This window comes from Macaca nemestrina, chromosome 15 (assembly GCF_043159975.1).
Source record: "Macaca nemestrina isolate mMacNem1 chromosome 15, mMacNem.hap1, whole genome shotgun sequence".
NCBI lineage: Eukaryota > Metazoa > Chordata > Mammalia > Primates > Cercopithecidae > Macaca > Macaca nemestrina.
The window spans coordinates 84,714,289-84,739,793 of NC_092139.1; the positions used below are offsets into that span (position 1 = coordinate 84,714,289).

The following is a 25,505-nucleotide window of genomic DNA, read 5'->3' on the forward strand; positions in this document are numbered from 1 at the left end:
TGCGCCCAAGCAGAGAGCATCAGGAGAGCTGTTCCTGACAACGCCCCTCTAAGGTTAAAGCAGCCCCATTCCGGCCTAGCACGGTGGCTCACGCCTATAATCCCAACACTTTGGGAGGCTGAGGCAGGTGGATCACCTGAAAAATACAAAAATAAAAATTAGCTGCACGTGGTAGCACCTGCCTGTAGTCCCAGCTACTCCAGAGGCTAAGGCTGGAGAATGGCGTGAACCCGGAAGGCGAAGGTGGCAGTGAGCCGAGATCGCGCCATCACACTCCAGCCTGGGAGACAGAGCGAAACTCCATCTCAAAACAAAAAAGCAGGCGGTTGGGCGCGGTGGCTCAAGCCTGGAATCCCAGCACTTTGGGAGGCCGAGACGGGCGGATCACAAGGTCAGGAGATCGAGACCATCTTGGCTAACATGGTGAAACCCCGTCTCTACTAAAAATACAAAAAACTAGCCGGGCGAGGTGGCGGGCACCTGTAGTCCCAGCTACTCGGGAGGCTGAGGCAGGAGAATGGTGTGAACCCGGGAGGCAGAGCTTGCAGTGAGCTGAGATCTGGCCACTGTACTCCAGCCTGGGCGACAGAGCGAGACTCCGTCTCAAAAAAAAAAAAAAAAAGCAGGCCCCTCCTCAGAAGCTGTTGTAATTGTAGCTTCCGCTTGTCAATTAGGAATATAATGTAGGTTGGTTTCTCAACAAGATCACATGAATTTCAGAAAACAGTTTAATAGTCAAAAAAGTAACCGTGGAGCATCTTAAGTGTTTTTTTTTGTTTGTTTGTTTGTTTGCTTTGTTTTGTTTTTTGAGATGGAGTCTTGCTCTGTCGCCCAGGCTGGAGTGCAGTGGTGCGATCTCAGCTCACTGCAAGCTCCGCCTCCTGGTTTCAGGCCATTCTCCTGCCCTCAGCCTCGCAAGTAGCTGGGACTACAGGCGCCCGCCACCATGCCCGGCTAGTTTTTTTTTTTTTAATTTTTCAGTAGAGACGGGGTTTCACCGTGTTAGCCAGGATGGTCTCGATCTCCTGACCTTGTGATCCGTCCGTCTCGGCCTCCCAAAGTGCTGGGATTACAGGCTTGAGCCACCGTGCCCGGCCTTGTTTTGTTTTTTGAGATGGAGTCTCACTCTGTCGCCCAGGCTGGAGTGCAGTGGCGCCATCTCAGCTCACTGCAAGCTCCACTTCCTGGGTTCAGGCCATTCTCCTGCCTCAGCCTCCCGAGTAGCTGGGACTCCAGGCACCTGCCACCATGCCTGGCTAATTTTTTGTATTTTTAGTAGAGACAGGGTTTCACTGTGTTAGCCAGGATGGTCTCCATCTCCTGACCTCATGATCCGCCCGTCTCACCTCCCAAAGTGCTGGGATTATAGGCATGAGCCACCGAGCCCAGCCCTTTTTTTTTTTTTTTTTTTTTTTTTAGACAGAGTTGATCTGTCACCCAGGCTAGAGAGCAGTGGTGTGATCTCAGCTCACCACAACCTCTGTCTCCTGGGTTCAAGCAGTCTCCTACCTCAGTCTCCCAAGTAGCTGGGATTAGTAGCCCACCACCATGCACAACTAATTTTTGCATTTTTAGTAGAGACAGGGTTTTACCACGTTGCCCAGGCTAGTCTTGAACTCCTGAGCTCCGGCAATCCGCCCACCTCGGCCTCCCAAAGAGTTAGGATTACAGGCATGAGCCACCACGCCTGGCCATCTTAAGTATTTTATTGTAGTTCTGAGACACAATGAAAGGGATTCCTAGTTCATAGCAACTCCTCTTAAAAACCTTTCCCATCCCATCTGCTTCCTCCGGCGCCACTCCCATGCCTCTGTCCAAAATGCCCCAGACATCCTTTCCTCCAGCCTCAGCAGGCTGTATCCTGCTCTCTCATTCCCCTTCCTTCTTTTTTTTTTTTTTTTTTTTTTGAGACGGAGTCTGGCTCTGTTGCCCGGGCTGGAGTGCAGTGGCCGGATCTCAGATCACTGCAAGCTCCGCCTCCCGGGTTTACGCCATTCTCCTGCCTCAGCCTCCCGAGTAGCTGGGACTACAGGCGCCCGCCACCTCGCCCGGCTAGTTTTTTGTATTTTTTAGTAGAGATGGGGTTTCACCGTGTTAGCCAGGATGGTCTCGATCTCCTGACCTCGTGATCCGCCCGTCTCGGCCTCCCAAAGTGCTGGGATTCCAGGCTTGAGCCACCGCGCCCGGCCGCTTCCTTCTTATCTGATCCCCAGAGTCCAAAAGTTCAAGGATTCTGATTTGAATCCCAAAGTCCAAAAGGTTTAGGAAGGGAAAAAAGTGGAGCAAGCGGGCCGCATGAGTCCACTAGTGACGTGCGTCCTCGCCCATCTGTGAGGTGTGTGTTTCTCTGACCACAGGGGAGGAAGCTGCAGCCCAGGGAGGCCGTGACTTGCCGGGAAGGTGGCTCGGGCCAGGCTGCACTCAAAACCCGTGCTCTGTCCACACTGCTGCGGGGCCAGAGCCAAGGAAGCTTCCACTTCTTCCCTCAGCCAGCCCCAACAGCGGCTACCCCAAGGAGCCAGCAGCCCTGTGTCCTGGGATCCCCAGTCCCTGCAGAATGGCCCACCAAGATCTGAGGTGAGCGGGGTGGGGGCAGCCAGAGGCCCTGGCCCCCGGGCCTGGGGAGAGAGTCGCTATGGTGATAGCACATCCAGGTTTCTGAAGAACAAGCTGAGTCCTGGGGAAGAGCAAGAACCCTGCTCCCCATATCACATATACACTACCTCTGCTGCGGCAAATACATACACACAAGCTTCTGTGCACGTGTATATTATTGTTCAACATAGTTCGTTTGGGTTCATCTTCTCTGACTGCCAAGTTTAGTTCACAGTTCTCTTTATCGTCCCAAGTTTCTTCCTTTGTGAAAGGCCCACTGTCATCCACTCTTACCACTTCCAGGTAAATCCATCGCCAAATATTTTGTTCACAGTCTGCCTCCCGCCTGAAAGATAAGAAAAGTTTAGTGGGTTCCAAGGAGTCTGAGAAGCTTTGTTTTCTATATCTGGTCTTCCAAAGCTCCTATACCCAGCAGCGTGGGGGGCATGTTATCTCAACTGTGGCTTGACTTTTGGCTGGAACGAGATCACCTCAGGGGCTGACCGACTTGAAGCCCTCACTGTGGGAAGTGCCTGTTCTCTTATTATGAACAATAGCTGGCATTCTCCCCAGGCACGGTTTCCATAGTCCTCAGCAACCCTGGAGTGAGTTCCACGGGAATGCAGGCCCAGAGAGGCAAGGTCACAGTCGGGATGCAAACTCGGTTCCGCCTGACCTTCAGCCAGTTTGTGTGAGAACCGCACACATGGCTCCAGCCCTGCGGAAGAGCCAGAGGGCGGGCCGGGGAAGCTCGGGGCAGAGCGGTGCCCTGGTGGCGGCCCATGGGGGCAGAGCTGGGCTCCTCCCAGAAGCCCCTGCAGGTCCCAGCTCCAGGGACTTCCCTCCCGGGTTGCAGCAAGATGCCTCAGCCCTGGTGAGTGCGGCTGTCCTGTCTGGACCAGACCTGGGCCAGGGAGGCTGAAGAGCATCTCTGGACACCTGTGGGGCTGCGGTTCCCCACTGTCTGTGCCCCTGCCCGTTCCTGGCTGCATCCGCTCCCTAACCTGCCCCTCCCTCTGCCTCTCTCCTCCCCGTGTCCTAGTATCACAGCCAAACTCATCAATGGAGGTGTAGCAGGGCTCGTGGGGGTGACCTGCGTGTTCCCCATCGACTTGGCCAAGACTCGCCTGCAGAACCAGCATGGGAAAGCCATGTACAAAGGAATGTAGGTGCTGGTGGGCCAGCGTGGAGGGCAGAGGCGCCCGGAGGAGGGATGGGGCCCCCTTCCCTCCAGTCTCCAGGCAGCGCGCGTGAGCGTGGGGGCTGGGGAGCTGGTCAGCTGGGATGTGCCCGCGGGAGCAGGGCATGGAGGGGGCTGGGCGGCCTGCTGCACCCTGACTCCTACTCTGGCCTCTGCTTTCAGGATCGACTGCCTGATGAAGACGGCTCGGGCAGAGGGCTTCTTCGGCATGTACCGAGGTGGGCTTCTCAGGCCCCCCGGGAGGCTGGGCAGCAGGTGTGAGCGTAGGGGACCTGGGGAACTGGTGTTCCTTCCGTTGCTGCGGGGATGGGGCCGGGGCTGCCAGGGGGTCCTTCCTGATGAGCCTCTGTGCTCTTGGGTAGAGTCAGAGGCAGCCCTGGGTCCCGGTAAGGCTTCCAGAGACCCCCAGAGTACACCCCCGCCACCGCCTCACTAAGAGCAGGCGAGCCCACCCTGCCTGCCGGCCTCTCTCTGCCTGGCTAGAAGCGAAGAGAGAGAGGGGCCTGAGCGCCTGGCAGGGAGTTCCGGGTGCCTCCTCCCCAGCACGGTCCAGCGCTGCCACGGTCCCTGCGGGGCCCCCAGCCAGCAGGCCACCTTGGACAGTGGATCCAAAGCTGGAGTTGAGCAGGAACTCATATGCTGTGCCACCGAGAAGCGAAACACAAACCCTGGAGAGCCCGGAGCCAGCAGCCAATGGGACTGGCTTGTGCGGCACCGAGGAGCAGAACCCCAGTCCCTGCACCTGGCGCCTGTCACTGGGAACTGCTGGTTTATCATCCGCGACCCCACCAGCAGCAACAAAAATAGAATGGCTTCCTGATAACCAGACTGAGGAGTCCGCAAGAAAAAAATACGTAAAAAGAGGAGAATGTGGAGCCGGGCGTGGTGTCTCACGCCTGTAATCCCAGCACTTTGGGAGGCCGAGGCGGGCGGATGACGAGGTCAGGAGATCGAGACCATCCTGGCTAACGCGGTGGAAACCCGTCTCTACTAAAACTACAAAAAATTAGCCAGGCGTGGTTGCGGGCGCCTGTAGTCCCAGCTTCTCGGGAGGCTAAGGCAGGAGAATGGCGTGAACCCGGGAGGCGGAGCTTGCAGTGAGCTGAGATCGCGCCACCGCACTCCAGCCTGAGCTACAGAGCCAGACTTCGTCTCGAAAAAAAAAAAAGAGAGAATGTGGTAGGGAGTGGGAATGGAAAGTTATTTCAGTGAAATAGGCCCGGGAGCCCCACCTGGCCCCCAAGATGCCCTTCACTCAGAGACTGGCCTGGCTAGGGCTGAGGGGCAGACCCGGGGAACTGTTATTTCTGGGATGGCCTTGACTCCCCATCTTGTCCTTCACTTCCAGGGGCTGCTGTGAACCTCACTCTGGTCACTCCGGAGAAGGCCATCAAGCTGGCGGCCAACGACTTCTTCCGGCAGCTGCTCATGGAAGATGGGTATGGCCAGGTGGAGGGGGGTTGGATCCTTCACTGTGTGTTTTTTGGGAGAGATGGCAGGAAGAAGATTTCAGCCGGGCGCGGTGGCTCAAGCCTGTAATCCCAGCACTTTGGGAGGCCGAGACGGGCGGATCACGAGGTCAGGAGATCGAGACCATCCTGGCTAACACGGTGAAACCCTGTCTCTACTAAAAAATACAAGAAAACTAGCCGGGCGAGGTGGCGGGCGCCTGTAGTCCCAGCTACTCGGGAGGCTGAGGCAGGAGAATGGCGTGAACCCGGGGGGCGGAGCTTGCAGTGAGCCGAGATCGCGCCACTGCACTCCAGCCTGGGCGACAGAGCGAGACTCCGTCTCAAAAAAAAAAAAAAAAAAAAAAAAAGATTTCAAATGTGCCTCATTTTACCTGCCTGCATGCATTTCAGTATGTGCACCCAGGGCTGAGGGTTGCTGGAGAGTGAAGGCAGAGAACGAGCTGGTATACTTTGGAAGTGTGACAGATAATATAGACAATATAGAATACACCGACAAATCCATCAACTAGGCAATAAATTTTTAAAAATCAGCCACCAAGCTGGGTGCAGTGGCTCATGCCTGTAATCCCAGCACTTTAGGAGGTTGAGGAAGGAGGCTGCTTGAGCCCAGGAGGTCAAGGTTGCAGTGAGCCGCCGGGCGCGGTGGCTCAAGCCTGTAATCCCAGCACTTTGGGAGGCCGAGACGGGTGGATCACGAGGTCAGAAGATCGAGACCATCCTGGCTAACACGGTGAAACCCCGTCTCTATTAAGAAATACAAAAAACTAGCCGGGCGAGGTGGTGGGCACCTGTAGTCCCAGCTACTCGGGAGGCTGAGGCAGGAGAATGGCGTAAACCTGGGAGGCGGAGCTTGCAGTGATCTGAGATCCGGCCACTGCACTCCAGCCTGGGCGACAGAGCGAGACTCCCTCTCAAAAAAAAAAAAAAGGTTGCAGTGAGCCATGTTGGTTCCACTGCATGTCAGCCTGGGCAACGGAGTGAGACCTCATCTCAGGAAAAACAAATCAGTCCCCAAACACTTTCTAGCTCTCTCTGTGCCTCACATTGCCCCAGTGATGTTCCTGAAGGTATCAGGGACAACGCCTGGCCTGGGTAGTTTCTCTGTCACTGTTTTCAGCTTCCACGCAGTGCTACCTCCCTAGCAGGCTTTGTTTTAAACTTAGTCCCCTATCAGTACAGAGACCACAACTAAGGGCTAGCTGATGACTTGCCCAGCTGGGTGAGTGGCAGCCACGGAGGCCATCCAGGGAAAGTCCCCCTCTCACAAGAGGGCAGCTGCGGCTGAAGGAGCCTGACGCCTGTTCCCATAGGATGCAGCGGAACCTGAAGATGGAGATGCTTGCCGGGTGTGGGGCTGGGATGTGCCAGGTGGTGGTGACCTCTCCCATGGAAATGCTCAAGATTCAGCTGCAGGATGCTGGACGCTTGGGTGAGGCCTGTCCCCACCTCCTATGGGAACAGTAAAGGGCTGGGATTGGAACCAGGCACATCCCACATCCCACCCTCATTTGCTAGGCTGTGTGACCAGTCAACTTTCCAAGCAGGTAGAAGTCTTTGGCCAGGCATGGTGGCTCACGCCTGTAATCCCAGCACTTTGGGAGGCCGAGGCAGGTGGATCACTTGAGGTCAGGAGTTCAAGACCAGCCCACCCAGCATGGTAAAACCCCGTCTCTACTAAAGATACAAAAATTAGCCAGGTGTGGAAAAAAAAAAGTCTTCGTTTATGGTTACCCATTTCATCAATGCTGCCAGCTCCAGAACAAATAGCAGAAACGAGAATGTTGATTCAGAGGGTCAGAAAATACTTTATGCTTCTGTCATATTTTCTTCACAATTAGACTTGATTTCCTAAAGATTTTAAGAAACGCCGCCGGGCGTGGTGGCTCACACCAGTAATCCCAGCACTTTGGGAGGCCGAGGCAGGCGGATCACCTGAGGTCAGGAGTTCAAGACCAGCCTGGCCAACATGGTGAAACCCCGTCTCTACTAAAAATACAAAAATTAGCCAGGCATGGTGGCAGGTGCCTGTAATCCCAGCTACTCGTGAGGTTGAGGCAGGAGAATCACTTGATCCCAGGAGGCGGAGGTTGCAGTGAGCAGAGATGACGCCATTTGCACTCCAGCCTGGAGGACAAAAGCGAGACTTCATCTCAAAAAAAAAAAGAGAGAAATGCCAATGACTGGCTCACTGAAACCTCCAGTCAGTAAGTATTTTGTGCTGTAGAAGCTGGCTTTTGGTGGAAAGGCATAAAAAGGGATAAGAAAATCATTCTCATTCTTTTGTTTTTTCCTGGAAGAGAAGTTTGGCCCTTTCCTAAATCCTGGTCCTCTCAGAATGATGGAGTGGTGTTGGCTCAGCATGGTACACTCCTGTAATCCCAGCTACTCGGGAGGCTGAGGCAGGAGAATCACTTGAACCCAGGCGGCGGAGGTTGTAGTGAGCGATTGCACCACTGCACTCCAGCCTGGGCAACAGAGCGAGACTCTGTCTCAAAAAAAAAAAAAAAAAAGCAAGCACTATGGAGTGGTGTAGATGCCACAACGCATATAGTAAAAGCTAGAGCTGGCCAACCGTGGAAGGGATGTGGGGGCCTCTCCTTAGGGCTAAACCACAGCGACCAAATTAAATACACTAACCCATAATGCACCTAATGCAGCACCTGGCAACGGGCATACAGTCCTCAGTCCATGCAGTGCCCTTCCCTTCCTCAATTCAGATGTGCACATGTGCTGTGCAAGAATTCTACCAGATTTCTACATTGAATCAGACCAGCCTGGACCAAATAAAACTGCGGGAGAATAAAGTTAGGCACAGATGAGTCCCCACTGTGTTTAGTTTTTCAACCTGTGTAAGAAGTTTAGTATTCCAAAAGCATTTAGAAAGAAGTAAAAGATAGGATATCAATAAATTATGGTGCATGTAAAGATGACAATGGGGAAAATAATGTTCATATTGATCAACTAATTACTTAAAGTTAATTGTTTGCAGCCTGCACCTAGATTACTACCATAAGAAAATATGTGCCTGCCAGGTGCAGTGGCTCACGCCTATAATCCCAGCACTTTGGGAGGCTCAGGTGGGCGGATCACCTGAGGTCAGGAGTTCGAGAACAGCCTGGCCAACATAGTGAAACCCTCTCTCTACTAAAAATACAAAAATTAACCAAGTGTGGTGGTGTGCACTTGCAGTCCCAGCGGCTTGGGAGGCTGAGGCAGGAGAATCGCTTGAACTGGGGAGGCGGGGGTTGCAGTGAGCCAAGATCAGGCCACTGTACTCCAGCCTGGGTGATAGAGCAAGATCCCGGAAAAAGAAAAGAAAAGAAAAGAAAATTTGTGCAAAGGCTGTGTGCAGTGGCTCCCAACACTTTGGAAGGCCGAGATGGGGGGATCACTTTAGCTCAGGAGTTTAGGACTAGCCTGGGCAACATAGTGAGACCTTGCCTGTAAAAAAATACAAAAATTAGCCAGATGTGCTGGCATGGGGCCGTGGTCCTGGATGTGCTGGCGTGGGGCTGTGGTCCTGGACGTGCTGGTGTGGGTCTGTGGTCCCAGGGACTCGGGAGGCAGAGGTGGGAGGATTGCTTGAGCCAGGAAGGTTGAGGCTGCAGTGAGCGATTGCGCCACTGCACTCCAGCCTGGGTGGCAGAGCAAGACCCCGTCTCAAAAAAACAACGAACAAACAAAACAGGCCGGGTGTGGTGGCTCACGTCTGTAATCCCAGTACTTTGGGAGGCTGAGGCGGGTGGATCACCTAAAGTCGGGAGTTCAAGACCAGTCTGACCAACGTGGAGAAACTCCGTCTCTACTAAAAATGCAAAATTAGCTGGGCGTGGTGGCGCATGCCTGTAATCCCAGCTACTCAGGAGGCTGAGGCAGGAGAATCACTTGAAACCAGGAGGCAGAGGTTGCAGTGAGCAGAGATCGTGACATCACAGTCCAGTCTGAGCAACAAGAGTGAAACTCCGTCTCAAAACAAAAACAAAAGCAAAACAAAACAAAAACCACAAAAAAAGAAAATGTGGCCCGGGCACAGTGGCTCACACCTGTAATCCCAGCACTTTGGGTGGTCAAGGTGGGTGGATCACGAGGTCAGGAGTTCGAGACTAGCCTGACCAACATAGTGAAACCCCGTCTCTACTAAAAATACAAAAAATTTGCCAGGCATAGTGGCAGGCACCTGTAATCCCAGCTACTTGGGAGGCTGAGGCAGGAGAATCACTTGAACCCAGGAGGCGGAGGTTGCAGCAAGCCGAGATCGCGCCACTACACACACCAGCCCAGGCGACAGTGCGAGACTCCATCTCAAGAAAAAAAAAAAAAAAGGAAAAAAAAAAGAAAATGTGCGTGATAACTAGATTCCTAGTATGAAATATTTTCGGCCGGGCGCGGTGGCTCACACCTGTAATCCCAGCACTGTAGGAGGCCAAGGCGGGTGGATCACGAGGTCAGGAGTGGCCAACAGAGTGAAACCCCGTCTCTACTAAAAAAATACAAAAAATTAGCCGGGCATGGTGGCGGGCGCCTGTAGTCCCAGCTACTCAGGAGGCTGAGGCAGGAGAATGGTGTGAACCCAGGAGGCGGAGCTTGCAGTGAGCTGAGATCGCGCCACTGCACTCCAGCCGGGGCAACAGAGCAAGACTCCAACTCAAAGAAATATTTTTCTGGTGGATACCAAACAAATTTGGGACGTCGTTGGGAATAGCTTCCTTTTGGCAAGGACTTATAATCTAAGCAAAGCTTCTCAAACACAGATTTAGGAAAATAAATATTCACAGAATTTCGGTGTCGTAAATCCCATTGTTGTTAATGGGCCTCACAGCATTTTATTTTACTATTATTTATTTATTTTATTATTATTTATTTATTTTTGAGGCAGAGTTTCACTCTGTTGCCCAGGTTGGAGTCCATTTGTGCTATCTTGGCTCACCACAACCTCTGCCTCCCAGGTTCAAGTGATTCTCCTGCCTCAGCCTCCTGAGTAGCTGAGATTACAGGTATGCACCAACACATCCGGCTAATTTTTGTTTTTGTATTTTTAGTAGAGACAAGATTTCTCCATATTGGTTAGGCTGGTCTCGAACTCCCGACCTCAGGTGATCTGCCCACCTTGGCCTCCCAAAGTACTGGGATTACAGGCGTGAGCCACCGCGCCCAGCCACCTTACAACATTTTAAATGTGGTATAATTCCATTGTAATTAGTAATATTGAACTTATCAAATGATGGGCTCTGAATTATTTAAAGAATCAAATTCTACCAAATAGAGAAGGGTGGGACAGACCTGCTCACCTCATCTTGGAGGGCGAGCAGAAGGAGGTGCCATGGAAGCCTGAGGGAGACATTCCATCCTATTAGCACCTTAGGGCATGGGAATTTCACGTATGTTCTGCCTAACGGTGAAAAGCAACAAATTATTTTTGTGTCTAAAAATCACCCAGGCCAGGCACAGTGGCTCACACCTGTAATCCCAGCACTTTGGGAGGCCAAGGCAGGTGGATCACCTGAGGTCAGGAGTTCGAGACCAGCCTGGCCAACATGGTGAAACCCCATCTCTACTAAAAATACAAAAATCAGCTAGGTGTGGTGGCGCATGCCTGTAATCCCAGCTACCAGGGAGGCTGAGGCAGGAGAATCGCTTGAACCTGGGAGGCGGAGGTTGCAGTGAGCTGAGATCACACCACTGCAAAAAAGAAACCCAAAATAAGTAAAAATAAAAATGATCTACATAGGCTGAGAAATGGTTTAGAAATGGAAGCCAGATCAAATCCAGTTTTAATGGGAGGGCAAGGAATGGAGCCCTAAGGAATGTGGCGGAGAAGCAAGCGGGCCAGGCTGTGGCCGTGCTCTTGGGAAGCATTCTCAGCACTGGGATAGCTCCTGAGATACTGTAGACCTTAGGAAGACATCCTTAGAGCCAAAAATTAACATTCTAAAATTAGGACATTCTTCCGGATGCCAGTCGAGGTGTCAGCCTGGCCTCTGAACTGCCTCAGGGGCAGGGATTGAGAGCCACCCTCAGGAGTGTTTTGTCGCATCTGTCGGGGACCAGGTAGTGATGGGGTCTGTCCTTTCCCTTCCAGCCGTCCATCATCAGGGCTCAGCCTCAGCACCCTCCGCCTCCAGGTCCTACACAACGGGTTCGGCTTCCACCCACAAACGCCCCTCTGCCACCCTCATCGCCCGGGAGCTGCTCCGCACCCAGGGCCTGGCTGGGCTCTACAAGGGCCTGGGTGCCACCCTCCTCAGGTGAGCCTCTCTTCCGATTCCCTAGGACAAGTGCATGGGGGAGGGCGTGAGGGCCGGAGAGCTGGCTGTCCCCATCTGCCTCTGTGTCCTTCCCAGAACACCCAAATCCAGGTGAGCAGACGATTTCCGTGCTTCCTGTTTTGTCCAGAACTGGCCAGGGTGGCACAGAATGGGTACCTAGAAGACTGAAGTTTTAGGCCCCTTGCATAGCGATGACCAGCCCCACAGGAAGGCTGCGTGTTTTGTGGCCCAAAGGCACCTAAGAAAGCCCCTGTCTACAGAGGACCGCAGAGTTCCTAGTAAATGGGTGGCCATGTCCCTCATCTTCCCTTGGCCTGCCTGCCCCTGCACAGAACACGTTTCCAGCCTCGGACTTGCCTCTGGCAGTCAAGAGGCTGCAGGTGCTGCAGGGCAGAGGAAGGAGCTGGGAGGGCAGGACAGATGGCAGTAGCCCTTTTGTCCCCTGCTGTCCCGGGCACTGAAGAAGGGGTGAGACCCAGCGGCTTCTCTGTGAGCCCCATAGCTGACAGCAAAGCTCATCGTCTCACCTCGGGCGGCAGCCCCAGGGCGGCTCGGAGCTCAGAGTTTCTCCTCCCTCTTCTGCAGAGATATCCCCTTCTCCATCATCTACTTCCCACTGTTCGCCAACCTTAACCACCTGGGGTTCAACGAGCTCGCCGGTAAGGCGTCCTTTGCACATTCCTTCGTGTCAGGCTGTGTGGCAGGTTCCGTAGCTGCGGTCGCAGTGACGCCTCTAGATGGTAAGGAGGTGGGAGACGTGTCCTTTCTATAGGATGAACAGTTAATTTTGCGCTTACAGATGGAACAGCCCGACCCCGGAAGCCGTCTGGGGTTGCAATCTGGATGCTGGCAGAGGCTCATTAAAGGCCCTTCCGGAATAAGTGGGCTCAAGAGACTTTCCCTCTGTTTCTCATCCCTGACACATCCCCTCACCTTCAAGATTCCTTTAGCTTTTCATCCCCTCAGAAGAGTTGTGAGCCTCAGCTGTAAATTATTGCTGATCTTTTAAAATGTGGGGTTGGCCGGGTGTGGTGGCTCACGCCTGCAATCCCAGCACTTTGGGAGGCCGAGGTGGGTGGATCACCTGAGGTCAGGAATTTGAGACCATCCTGACTAACATGGTGAAACCCCGTCTCTACTAAAAATACAAAACAAATTAGCTGAGTGTGGTGGCGGGTGCCTGTAATCCCAGCTACTTGGGAGGCTGAGGTAGGAGAATCACTAGAACCTGGGAGGTGGAGGTTACAGTGAGCCAAGACCACACCATTGCACTCCAGCCTGGGTGACAGCCCAAGACTCCATCTCAAAAAAATAAATACATAAAATTTGGGGCTAAAGGCGGGAGCTAAACCCACTGTGAGAAGACAATGCCTCCCTCTGTGTTAGGGCTGCCCGCAGCTCCCCAAACATGCGGGCGGACTTCCTATACCAACAGTAACCTGGCCAGGTGCGGCGGCGGCTCACACCTGTAATCCCGAAACTTTGGGAGGACGAGACAAGAGCCCAGGAGTTTGAGACCAGCCTGGGCAACAAAGTGAGACCCTGTCTCTAAAAGAAGTAAAAACATTAGCTGGGTGTGGTGGTAGCGCCTGTAGTCCCAGCTACTGGGGAGGCTGAGGTGGCAAGATCACTTGAGCCCAGATGGTCGAGGTTGCAGTGAGCTGTGACTGTGCCACTGCACTCCAGCCTGGGCAACAGAGCAAGACCCTGTCTCAACAAAACCAAACAAACCCACGGTAACGTGACTCATTTATTTTATAGCTGAGGCGCAAAGACCAAGACCTCCGCTCACAGATCACACAATGCACACAATGGCAGAACTGGTCTCACGACCTTTTTTTTTTTTTTTGACATGGAGTCTCAATCTGTTGCCCAGATTGGAGTGCAGTGATGCAATCCCAGCACACCACAACCTCCGCCTCCCCAGTTCAAGCGATTCTCCCGCCCCCGCCTCCCGAGTAGCTGGGACTACAGGCATACGCCACCATGCCCGGCTCATTTTTGTATTTTTAGTAGAGATGGGGTTTCACTCTGTTGGCCAGGTTGGTCTCGAACTCCTGACCTCGTGATCCGCCCTCCTCAGCCTCCCAAAGTGCTAGGATTACAGGCGTGAGCCACCGTGCCCGGCCTATGACGCAGTTTTACATGTGGTAGCTCTAAAGGAGGACCCAGCCACTTCGTGTTGAGGGGAGGACACCAAAGGTAAGCTGTTCACCACTTATTTTAACTTTTACTTCATTTAGTTCTGAAAACTCGAATCCAAACCCTCAAGAAAGGCCTGGGCGAGGACGTGTACAGTGGGATCACCGACTGTGCCAGGTGAGAGCCAGTGTCCCCTCAAATGGTGGCTGGGACCGGTTCCTCTGCATGGGTGAATGCCTAGGTCAGATTTAGAGACCAGCTGTAATGCTGGGCTCTGGGTTTCTTAGAAGTCTGTCTTTCCCTCACCTCTCAGAGAAAACAGTATACTGGGAGCCTTTTTCTTCTTTGTGGTATCCCCACAGCATCTCTCACCAAAGATTCTAGCCACATCAAGCCTATTTCCAAGGCCTTGACCCAACTGCATAAGTAACCAACCTGCACGCACCTAGCGGGCGAGGCACAGCCCCACACCCCTGGCCCCTCGCTCTTGCTGGGAAGGCACTATTCTCAAACGAGCGGTGCACAAATGGAGAGGCCGCCACCGAGGGCTGCTGGCAGACTGCCCCTGCCCATCAGCTCACCGGCTCTTCTTTCTCCCCAGGAAACTCTGGATTCAGGAGGGACCGTCTGCCTTCATGAAAGGCGCTGGCTGCCGGGCACTGGTCATAGCACCTCTCTTTGGGATTGCTCAAGGGGTCTATTTCATTGGGATTGGAGAGCGCATCTTAAAGTGTTTTGAGTAGATGGAGCTGGAGGTCAGGTCCCTGCACTCGCCACCCTCTCTCTAGCCCATTTCACTTAGCCTAGAGGGGACAAGGGCAGGCGGGGCCGCTCCGGCCTGCCTTGTCCTCTGCGTTGTAGCGCTACCTCAGTCTCAGGAGAAACAGCCCTATACTCTAACAAGTCGAGCACAGCCTTCTTCCCCTGTGTGTCTACACTCATTTTCCTTTGTGGGCACAGCTACCAGGGGCTTTCAGAAGCCCCTACCCACCTACTTTTCAACAAGAGTAGTACTTTAGTTGTATTAATTGCAGCACCTTAACAGGTAGTCAAAATAGAAGGGTTGTTTCTGTATTTTAACATCTCAGTCAAACTCAGCAATCTTCAGTCAGCTTGAGGATTTAGCATTGTTAATCTTGGACTCTATAACTTATGAGTCCTAGCACTGATTTTTGAGGAAAAGGAGGATCAGAAGTTCAAGGGTCCATGAAAGTCCTCAAAGTCAGCACCTCGTTTGAGACCAAGCTCCCTTTCGAATCCCTGGATGGCTGAGGGGGCTGAGGCCGGCTCTAACTGGGCAGCCCGGCCCCTCCTCCAGAGCCCAGGCTCTTGCAGACCCCTCCCTGTATCCGAGGAACACTATTTGAAATAAAGGTGAACGGTTACAATCTCATCTGTTCATCAGTGGGTACAGCACAGGCTGCAGTGAACGGTGTCACCATCTGCTTTTCTACGTCCATTTCAAACCCCAACATTAAAAAGGGCACAGAAGCAGACCCCCGTGACTCTTCAAACTGTTACTTATGGGGGTGGAGGAACACAGCCACAGGGAAACATCTGCTTGTTAGTGACACTGGGCTTTAAGCCTTGATTCTGTCCCTTCGTAAGTGCGTCGTCTTGAGGAGCTGAGTTTGCTGTGAGAGCTGTCCTCATGCACCTCGGTTCCTGCCCCATAGGCTGCTACAGGAGAAGTAATGTCACAGCAGCAGGGCCAAGTCCTAAGAAAACCAGCACCTGCTGCATGAGCTGGTGTTTACAACAGTCCCACCTACTGTGAAACCTGGGCTACCGATGAAGAGGATGGCGCCAACATGGTCAGCCTTGGGAACCTCACTGTTATGAGAACTGCATTAGAGTATGGGCCCTGGAGACAGACCTCAGTTCAAGTCCCAGCTCCACCACGTACTAGCTGCAAGGCCCTGGGCAGCTCTTAGTTGTCACTTACAGAAAAATAAAACATGGGGCAGGGGAGGAAGAACAGGGCCTCTGTGAAAGGATCTGGTTCCAGCACACAGTGACCTGCTCCAAAATAACTCGGTTTTTTGAGCTGGGCGCTGTGGCTCACGCCTGTAATCCCAGCACTTTGGGAGGCCGAGGCGGGCGGATCACAAGGTCAGGAGATCGAGACCATCCTGGCTAACCCGGTGAAACCCCGTCTCTGCTAAAAATACAAAAAACTAGCCGGGCGAGGTGGCGGGCACCTGTAGTCCCAGCTACTCGGGAGGCTGAGGCAGGAGAATGGCGTGAACCCGGAAGGCGGAGCTTGCAGTGAGCCGAGATCGCGCCACACACTCCAGCCTGGGCGATGGAGTAAGACTCTGTCTCAAAAAAAGAAAAAAAAAACTTGGTTTTTCTCACTCGGGCAACACTAACACAACTATTTCCTCGATAAAGCTGTACAGCGCTTCTAGAGGCCAGCCCACACTGAACAGCCATGTGGGGTGTGTGGCAGATCACAAGGGTGGAAAGAACGCTCCCCTCGCGGGTGATGGGCTGGGAACGACGAGCAACAGCCCAGGGGACACCCAGAGGGTTAACGGGTCCAGGTGCTGACAGCTGTCACCATCAAGTGCCACGGGGATTGGGAAAATACTTCTTTTCTAGGTGCCTCAGTAAGAATTTGACTGTGTCAAAACCTAAATTTGTAGTGCTTTACACTAGAAATCACATTAAATCCATGTAACTCTTTTAATAAATAAAGCATATTCATGGCTTAGATTTTAAATCACATTTACAGATGAGGGAAAACTTCTAGGCCTAAACAGGTAACAGTCAAGCGACTACTGCTGGAAGGGGTGGTGCGCCACACGCACCTTAATAAGCCTCAAGAGTGGGGACTGCAGGGCCAAACACCAAACATCACCTCTAGGCCAGACGGAGAGTGGAGACCCAGGAAGCCCACGCGACCACCATCCGCCCCCTCCCCTAGTGCTGGAGAACCAGCTGGACACTGTGTTACTTTCAGATGAACTGGAGGTGGGTCCTGATCATATTACATGAAGCTCTCCACCACTGTGAACAATTAGGCAAGGCATGAGTGACAGGAGGGGCATCACTGATAAATACAGAGCAATACTGGGGCAGTAAAGAGGAAGCTACAGAGACATTCGTGTTTCTTCAAATATCAGAAGCTTCTACATCACAGCGGGAGAGCTGAGGATGAGCTCCACCTCCTGAAGGCTTAGTCCAAAAACTTCCTGTTGGCATTTGCACCAAACAAGGCTCCCCGGACCTCTGGCATCATCTGTGGGGAGAAAGTGTAATAAACACGCAATGTCAGCGGGAGGAGTTGTAGAGTACCGCACATCTTAACCACAGGTGGAAAGCCACGCACCTACACGGCTGGGAAGGACGCACAAAGCCACGCACATCAAAGCCACCCTTTCGTTCCCTGAAGCACAGTAACACATTCATTGGTGAGAAGCTTAACTCATCCCAAATCTGGGGTTCAGGCTGCTTACAAAAGGGACACATTAAAAAAAAAAAAAAAACCCTAAAGTCACTACTATCTCAGACTTAACTCATTATCATCATCTCACCACTATATGCTAGGTCACCTACACTCTTTCTTCAACAAACATTTACTGAGTGCCTACTGTGGCCACAGCGGCCGCACAGAACACTTCCAATGCCAGTTTAGGCTGGAAGCACTTGCTAGAGCCACTGATGAATCCTTAGGAGGACTTAACCCTGGATTTCTAAGGCTCTGCTGTCCAACAGGGCAGCTCCAGCTCCAGCTGGTTATTGTGTGCTGAGAAACTGAATTTTTCGGTTTAATCAAATATCCGTGAGTGAGTAGTGGCTATGATACTGGATGAGACAGTGGCTACTAGGAAACAATGTTCTGAGGTTTAAGTTACCAGAATATGAAAAAATCAAGGTGAAAGTGCTTTAGTTATAAGACAAGTATCTGCATAAACAGTAAACTGCCCATCTAGGTCAGGGAATAAGTAGGTTAGCAGCCACAGCAATAGACTACCACTAGAAGGCTAGAAGATGCCCAGCATTTTAGAACAAATAGAATTTTCCTGGCTTGTCTCCTAGAGTTCATGTGTACAAATCTGGAAACATCTGAAAAGCCAGCAGCTTTATGATAATTCCTTTAAACAAGTATTTGCGGCCTCGTGCGGCGGCTCACGCCTGTAATCCCAGCACTTTGGGAGGCCAAGGCGGGTGCATCACCTGAGGTCAGGAGTTTGAGACCAGGCTGGCCAACATGGTGAAACCCCGTCTCTACTAAAAATACAAAATTAGCCGGTGTGGTGGCGCGTGCCTGTAATCCCAGCTACTCGGGAGGCCGAAGCAGGAGAATCACGTGAACCTGGGAGGTGGAGGTTGCAGTGAGTCGAGATTGCACTCCAGCCTGGGCAAAAAAGAGTGAAATTCCATCTCAAAAAAGCAAAACAAAACACAAGTATTTGCTTTAGTTTCCATGATTCCTGTTACAGAAAGAACTTGTCAGCACCTTACATGTAGTAAAATGTACAAATTTGAATCCTAGGTCAACAAAACCCTTGTTCTGAACCCAAATTCACCCTCATGTAAATGTTATCACCTCAGCAAATGCTACTGCATGCCCAATTCTCATTCTTTTTGAGCAAAAGTCCAAAAATGTGGAAAGATAGTAACAAATCCCAAATACCAGGGAATGGACATGTGCTGTCTGTCCCACTTCAAAGTACCAGCAGACCAACTACCAAGAAGTACCGCCACACTCACCTGCTGGGCTATGAGATCCAGCCGGCTTTCCAGGGTGTTGGAAACCTTTATTTTACGATCCCCATTATAGATCTCAACTCCACCAGCTCTGCAAAAAAAAGCACAGGAAATAATCATTTTCAAAGAGTTGAGAAAGATACAAGGTACCCTTTACTCCCGCAGAGGAATGCCCTCGTCTTGGTGTGTAGACTGCGCAACCTAAGCAACAGGCCTGAAAGGAACTGAAAAAGCTTCTGAAGATGTAATGCACAGTTGGTTTCAAGACACCCCCATCCCCGCCCAGATGTCCATTATATGAAACGGTGTAGTATTTGCGTACAACCGTCACACATCCTCCCCTATATTGTAAATCATGTCTATAGCACCTAAACTAGCTAATACAATGTAAATGGTTGTTACACTGTAGTGTTTAGGGAGTGAAAAGAAAAAGTTGGTTGAATTCACAGGTGTGGACCCCAAAGATACAGAGAACTGACTGCATTCATCTCAATAACTCATTTACCAGGTGACACTGTGTTTTTTTGTTTTTTTTGAGACTCACTCTGTTGCCCAGGCAGGAGTGCAATGGCGCCATCTCGGCTCACTGCAACCTCTGCCTCCTGAGTTCAAGCAATTCTCCTGCCTCAGCCTCCCAAGTAGCTGGGATTACAGGCACCTGCCATCATGCCTGGCTAATTTTTGTATTTTTGTAGAGACGCAGTTTCACCATGTTGCCCAGGCTGGTCTTGAACTCCTGACCTCTGGTGATCCGCCCACCTTGGCCTCCCAAAGTGTTGGGATTACAAGAGTGAGCCGCCGTGCCCGGCCTGTGTCAATTTGATTTTATGTTACAGAACCTGTTTTATCACAGCCAGCCCTCCCCAACAAAATGAAAAAGGGAGGATTTCATCTCAGTTTGCAAATCACTCAGAGTCCTCATCTGAATGATTTCTTAAGCCCAATCCTGCTCATCACTGATAAGGCCCTATCACGACTGCATGTGTGTCTGATAAAAGACGCCACTGCTGGCCGGGAGTGGTGGCTCACCCCTGCAGTCCCAGCATTTCGGGAGGCCGAGACAGATGGATTGTTTCCATTCACAAGTTTGAGGTCAGCCTGGCCAACATGGCGAAAGCCCATCTCCACTAAAAATACAAAACTTTGCTGGGCACGGTGGGGCACCTGTAGTCCCACCTACTTGAGAAGCTGAGACAGGAGAATTGCTTGAACCCAGGAGGCAGAGGTTGCAGCAAGCCAAGATGGTGTCACTGAACTCCAGCCTGGGCAACAGAAAGAGACCCTGACTCAAAAAAAAAAAAGAAGCCAGGTGCGGTGGCTCACGCCTGTAATCCCAGCACTTTGGGAGGCCGAGGCGGGCAGATCATGAGGTCAGGAGATTGAGACCATCCTGGCTACCATGGTGAAACCTGTCTCTACTAAAAATACAAAAAATTAGCCGGGCGTGGTGGCGGGCGCCTGTAGTCCCAGCTACTCAGGAGGCTAAGGCAGGAAAATCGCTTGAACCTAGGAGGCAGAGGTTGCAGTGAGCCGAGATCATGCCACTGTACTCCAGCCTGGGTGACAGAGCGAGACTCCGTCCATTAAAAAAAAAGCGTCCAAGGGACTTTCTTCAATGTTAGTGGTGTGGCTAGGTGGCCTGAGACAGGCTGGTGAAATCGATAAAATGACGCTGGCTCTCCCCTTGTCAGGAGTTTGTACTGCCTACTCCAACTACACTGAGAAATGTTCTGTCATTTCCTCACAGTCATAAAATTACCACCCGTGGCCGGGCGCGGTGGCTCAAGCCTGTAATCCCAGCACTTTGGGAGGCTGAGATGGGCGGATCACGAAGTCAGGAGATCAAGATCATCCTGGCGAACACAGTGAAACCCCGTCTCTACTAAAAAATACAAAAAACTAGCCGGGCGAGGTGGTGGGCGCCTGTAGTCCCAGCTACTCGGGAGGCTGAGGCAGGAGAATGGCGTAAACCCGGGAGGCGGAGCTTGCAGTAAGTTGAGATCTGGCCACTGCACTCCAGCCTGGGCAACAGAGCGAGACTCCATCTCAAAAAAAAACAAAAAAAAAAAAAAACAAAAAAACCACCCGTACTTGCAATTCTATCTCTAAGGAACCTAATTACTAGGCATACACAATTCTTGTTTTGACAACTATTACTCAGAAGGAGGGAGTACCTACCTCAGCATCCAATACAGAGATCCAGTCCTAGCTTTCATTCTAGGGGCCACCTCCCCGCAGAAAGAATGCAGTGACCATAAATTAGACTTTTTTTTTTTTTTTGGAGATGCAGTCTCACTCTGTCGCCAAACTGGAGTCCAGTGGCGTGATCCTGGCTCACTGCAACCTCCGCCTCCCGGGTTCAAGTGATTCTCCTGCCTCAGCCTCCTGGGTAGCTGGGACTACAGGTGCGTCCCACCACGCTCAGCTAAGTTTTGTATTTTTCGTAGAGACAGGACTGGACTGTGAGCAGAGGGTGGGCTGGTATGAGAGCGAGTCTGGCTCCCTAGGCCATGTTGGCCGGGATGGTCTTGATCTCTTGACCTTGTGATCTGCCCGCCTTGGCCTCCCAAAGTGCTGGGATTACAGGCGTGAGCCACCACACCCGATGAAACTAGACTTTTAGAGTGTATTTAGCCGGCCAACAAAGGAGAACAACAGAGCGCGGCCAGAACAACAGGAGCAGCTGCAAGTAGAACACATCACAGCTCTAGCCTTGTGTCTAAGAGTGTGTTGGTGAAAATACCATTTGCAAAAGGCCCAGTATAAAGGCCACTCTCCCAGGGAGAGAAGGTGGCTGTTAGCAGCAGGAATACTCCTTACATGTCTTCAGGCAGGTAGGACTCCTGGTCAATTTGGACATCAACATCATTTTTGGTGGCAATTTTGTACATAGGGATTGCCTTCTGCACTGCAGCCTGGAAATACAGAAAACAATGAGAGGTATGACTAGAAACTATGAAGCAGGTATCCAAAAATTCAACAGACTCTACAAGCAAGGATATTTCCATTTATGCCATGTAAAAGAACAGAGGCACTGCTGGTGGGAATGTAGAACGGCACAGTCACTGAGGAAAAATGACAGTCTGCACACAGGAGGGAAGAGACGCGAATGGTTTCTGTCAAGATTTAACAGGGCTTGGCTGGGCGTGGTGGCTCACGAGGTCAGGAGTTCAAGACCAGCCTGGCCAAGACAGCGAAACCCCATCTCTACTAAAAATACAAAAATTATCGAGGCGTGATGGCGCGCACCTATAATCCCAGCTACTTGGGAGGTTGAGGCAGAACTGCTTGAACGTGGGAGGCGGAGTTTGCAGTGAGCCAAGGTCACACCACTGCACTCCAGCCTGGGTGACAGAGCGAGACTCCATATCGGGGGGGAAAAAAAAAAAGATTTAACGGGGCTTGGCAGGTGATTAAACACATCAGAGGCAGTTATCAGATGTGAAACATGGATCAGCAGGAGGAAGATACATTATCCCCCCCAACGGAGAGTGTTAGAAGCTGGAGGTGCCTAAGGAGAGAAGAGAAGGAAGAGAAGTTTGGCTGCTGACATGAGCTTAACCTGGTAGTTGCAGATGAGCGGGGGACAGCAGGCACCAGAAACAGCGGTGCCATGCCATACCCACAAGGATGGTTCTGATCAGAACAACAGTACAACGGTCCTCAAAACATGAAGCACAGAATTAACACGTGATCCGGCAATTCTACCTCTGGGAATACAGACAAATGGATAGAAAGCAGGACAGATATCCGCACACCCATGTTTGCAGCAGGATTATTCACAGTAGCAAAAAAGTGGGAACAACCCAAGTGTCCAGTGACAGATGAACGGATCAGCACAACGTGGGGCACCCACGCCGCGCGTCAGCACAACGTGGGGCACCCACGCCGCGGGTCAGAACAACGTGGGGCACCCACACCGTGGCTCACACACCGCGGACCAGCACAACGTGGGGCACCCACGCCACGGACCAGCACAACGTGGGGCACCCACGCCGCGGGTCAGCACAATGTTGGGCACCCACACCGTGGAATATTATTCAGCCTTACAAAGGAAGGGCATTCTGACCCACACTACCAGGACCTTGAAGGCATTATGCTAAGTGAAATCAAACAGTCTCAAAAGGACAAATACGAATGTTTCCACTTATATGAGGTGAACAGGGGAGAAGAAAGGAGAAGAGAAATAATGGAGAGTTAGTGTTTAATGAGCACGAAGTTTCACTATGGGAAAATGGAAAAGTTCTGAAGATGGATGATGGTGATGGCTGCACAATGTTGTAAATGTACTTAATGGCACAATGTATGGTTAAAATGGTAAATGGTATGTATATTTTACCACAATTAAAAAAAAAAAAAAAAGAAAGAAAGGCTGGGCGCAGTGGCTCACGCCTGTAATCCCAACTCTTTGGGAGGCTGAGGCAGGCAGGTCACAAGGTCAGTTCAAGACCAGCCTGGCCAACATGGTGAAACCGTTTCTACTAAAGATACAAAAAATTAGCCAGGCATGGTGGTGCGCGCCTCTAATCCCAGCTACTTGGGAGGCTGAGGCAGGAGAACTGCTTGAACCCGGGGGGAGGAGGCTGCAGTGAGCCGAGATTACACCACTGCACTCCAGCCTGGGCAACAGAGCAACACTCCATCTCAAAAAAAAAAAAAAAAAAAAAAAAAAAAAAAAAACACGGCGCAGTGACTCAAGCCCGTAACCCCAGCACTTTGGGAGGCTGAGGCAGGCGGATCACGAGGTCAGGAGATCGAGACCATCTTGGCTAACATGGTGAAACGCCGTCTCTACTAAATATACAAAAATTAGCCAGGCGTGGTGGCGGACGTCTGTAGTCCCAGCTACTTGGGAGGCTGAGGCAGGAGAATGGTGTGAACCCGGGAGGCGGAGGTTGCAGTGAGCCAAGATCGCGCCACAGCACTCCAGCCTGGGTGACAGAGTGAAACTGTCTCAAAAAAAGAAAAAAGAGAAGTGAGTTTTTACTGCTACCTTGCAATTAGTGTGGTGGACATAATAAAGTCTTGTCTTTGAACAATATTGTGCACACTCAGGTAACCATGTAAATCCTTTCTTGGAAGAACTGAAGACTATTCACATTTCTCTCTGACAGTATTACTTTGTTGAACAAATCAATGCATCTATTCAAGAGTTCCTTGTTTTCAAATCTAATGCAGCACCACTTTGGAGAGCTGATCACCAATTCTGGACACTGATACTGTAGAAGTTTCAAGAAAAAGCTTGCTTGGCACCCAGAAATATCACGGTGTTATCTAGAGAAGGCTAGTGAGCAACTGAAACCTCCCTCCACTGAATGACATCACCTTGGTGAATTCTCCATGATGATGTTGAGCTCTGTTTTACAGGTTAATAAATGAGGCTGTCAGTATAAACACAGACTTGGGTTACTGAGATGGTTTCTAACCTCTTATTATAGTGGGGAATGTACAGTTAAGGGGAATGAATATCTATGTTCTCTAGCTGGCACTTTCTTTCCTAGTGCACAAGTAACTTAGGGAGACAAATTATAATAAAAATGCAAATAGGCTGGGCGCAGTGGCTCACGCCTGTAATCCTAGCACTTTGGGGGACCGAGGTGGGTGGAGAACTCAGACTCAGAGCTGACCAGACTCTCTGGGATACTGCCATTGTACTCCAGCCTGGGCAACAGAGTGAGACTCCATCAAAAAAAAAAAAAAGAAAAAGAAAAAGAAAAGAAGGAAGGAAGAAAAAGAGTGAAATGGAGAAAGAGAAAGAGAAAGAGAGAAAAAGAGAGAAAGAAAGAAGGAAAGAAAGAAAGAGAGAGAGAGAAAGAAAAGAAAGAACGAGAGGGAGAAAGAGAAAGAAAAAGATAAAAAATTATCCTAAGTTCTTTACCTTTACCAGAGGGAAATCTTGTTTCCTGCAACGAACAATCATTCGGGGCTCCAGCAACTGGTACAAACCCTGGAAGAAATAGTAGATACAATCAGTAGAAAATGCAAACTATAAAATAAAGCAACAGGCCAGGTGCAGTGGCTCAGGTCTGTAATTCTAACACTTTGGGAGGCCAAGGTGGGCGGATTGCCTGAGCTCAGAAATTCGAGACCAGCCTAGGTAGGCAACAAGGCAAAATTCCATCTCTATTAAAAATACAAAAAATTAGCCTGGCATGATGGTGCACGCCTATAACTCCAGCTTACTCAGGAGGCTGAGGCAAGAGAATGGCATGAACCCAGGAGACGGAGGTTTAAGTAAACAGAGATGATGCCACTGCACTCCTGCCTGGCTGACAGAGTGACACTCTGTCTCCAAAAACAAGTAAAAAATTAGGCCTGGCGCAGTGGCTCACGCCTGTAGTCCCAGCACTTTGGGAGGCCGAGGTGGGCAGATCATGAGGTCAGGAGATCGAGACCATCCTGGCTAACATAGTGAAACCCCGTCTCTACTAAAAATATAAAAAAAATTAGCCGAGCGTGGTGGTGGGCGCCTGTAACCCCAGCTCCTCGGGAGGCTGAGGCAGGAGAATCACTTGGACCTGAGAGGTGGATGCTGCAGTAAGCCCGAGATTGCGCCACTGCACTCCAGCCTGGGTGACAGAGTGAGACTCCGTCTCAAAAATAAATAAATAAATAAAAATTAAAAAAAATTAGCTGGGTGTGGTGACAGGCGCCTGTAGTCCCAGCTACTCGGGAGGCTGAGGCAGGAGAATGGTGTGAACCCAGGAGGCGGAGCTTGCAGTGAGCCTTGATTGCACCACTGCACTCCAGCCTGGGCGACAGAGCAAGACTCCGTCTCAAAAATAAATAAATAAATAAATAAATAAAGCAACTTGTAAAATAGGATGTTTCTATAGTTCTTTCATTTAGGTTGGAAAAACTTCCCCTGGTAGGTTCCACTAACAGATGGCATATACCACACGAGACCATGGAAAGATCAATCTATCACAAACCAGATAAATGAACCCAAACCTTTGGTCGTAGAAACAAAATTCATGCAGACGCCTTATATTACATCAACCAAGCTGAGGACAAATATTATTGTAATTAACATAAGTAAAATAAGGATTCCCAGCTCAGCAGTAAACAATTAAAACATATACAGTGTTTGGTTGGAATCCTAAATCTAAAGCA

The 25,505-nt window shown here is 51.0% G+C and overlaps 2 protein-coding genes across 15 annotated transcripts in view; one reads left to right on the top strand and one right to left on the bottom strand.

The window, feature by feature from the left end:
• LOC105480789 (solute carrier family 25 member 18) overlaps window positions 1-15,064 on the top strand; it is a 28,466-nt gene extending 13,402 nt beyond the window's left edge. For 3 of the 14 annotated variants that reach the window (XM_071079976.1, XM_071079977.1, XM_071079979.1), the window contains 8 exons: window positions 3,638-3,760; window positions 3,959-4,014; window positions 5,145-5,235; window positions 6,579-6,697; window positions 11,348-11,513; window positions 12,120-12,274; window positions 13,778-13,853; window positions 14,278-15,064. In XM_071079976.1, coding sequence (XP_070936077.1) covers window positions 3,638-3,760; window positions 3,959-4,014; window positions 5,145-5,235; window positions 6,579-6,697; window positions 11,348-11,513; window positions 12,120-12,274; window positions 13,778-13,853; window positions 14,278-14,419 — 928 coding nt within the window. In that variant the 3' untranslated portion in view covers window positions 14,420-15,064. Of the gene's footprint in view, window positions 1-2,357; window positions 2,578-3,637; window positions 3,761-3,958; window positions 4,015-5,144; window positions 5,236-6,578; window positions 6,698-11,347; window positions 11,514-12,119; window positions 13,069-13,777; window positions 13,854-14,277 lie in introns of those variants that run through there. The other 11 variants (XM_071079980.1, XM_071079981.1, XM_071079982.1 and 8 more) reach the window with 8 other exon arrangements.
• Window positions 15,065-16,350: 1,286 nt separating this feature from the next.
• Window positions 16,351-25,505, bottom strand: part of LOC105480754 (ATPase H+ transporting V1 subunit E1) — a 40,774-nt gene continuing 31,619 nt past the window's right edge. The window contains exons 6-9 of the mRNA XM_011739929.2: window positions 24,271-24,339; window positions 21,213-21,307; window positions 18,396-18,483; window positions 16,351-16,920 (exon numbers count right to left, since the gene is read on the bottom strand). Of these exons, the coding sequence (XP_011738231.1) occupies window positions 16,858-16,920; window positions 18,396-18,483; window positions 21,213-21,307; window positions 24,271-24,339 (315 nt within the window). The 3' untranslated portion in view covers window positions 16,351-16,857. The remainder of the gene's footprint in view (window positions 16,921-18,395; window positions 18,484-21,212; window positions 21,308-24,270; window positions 24,340-25,505) is intronic.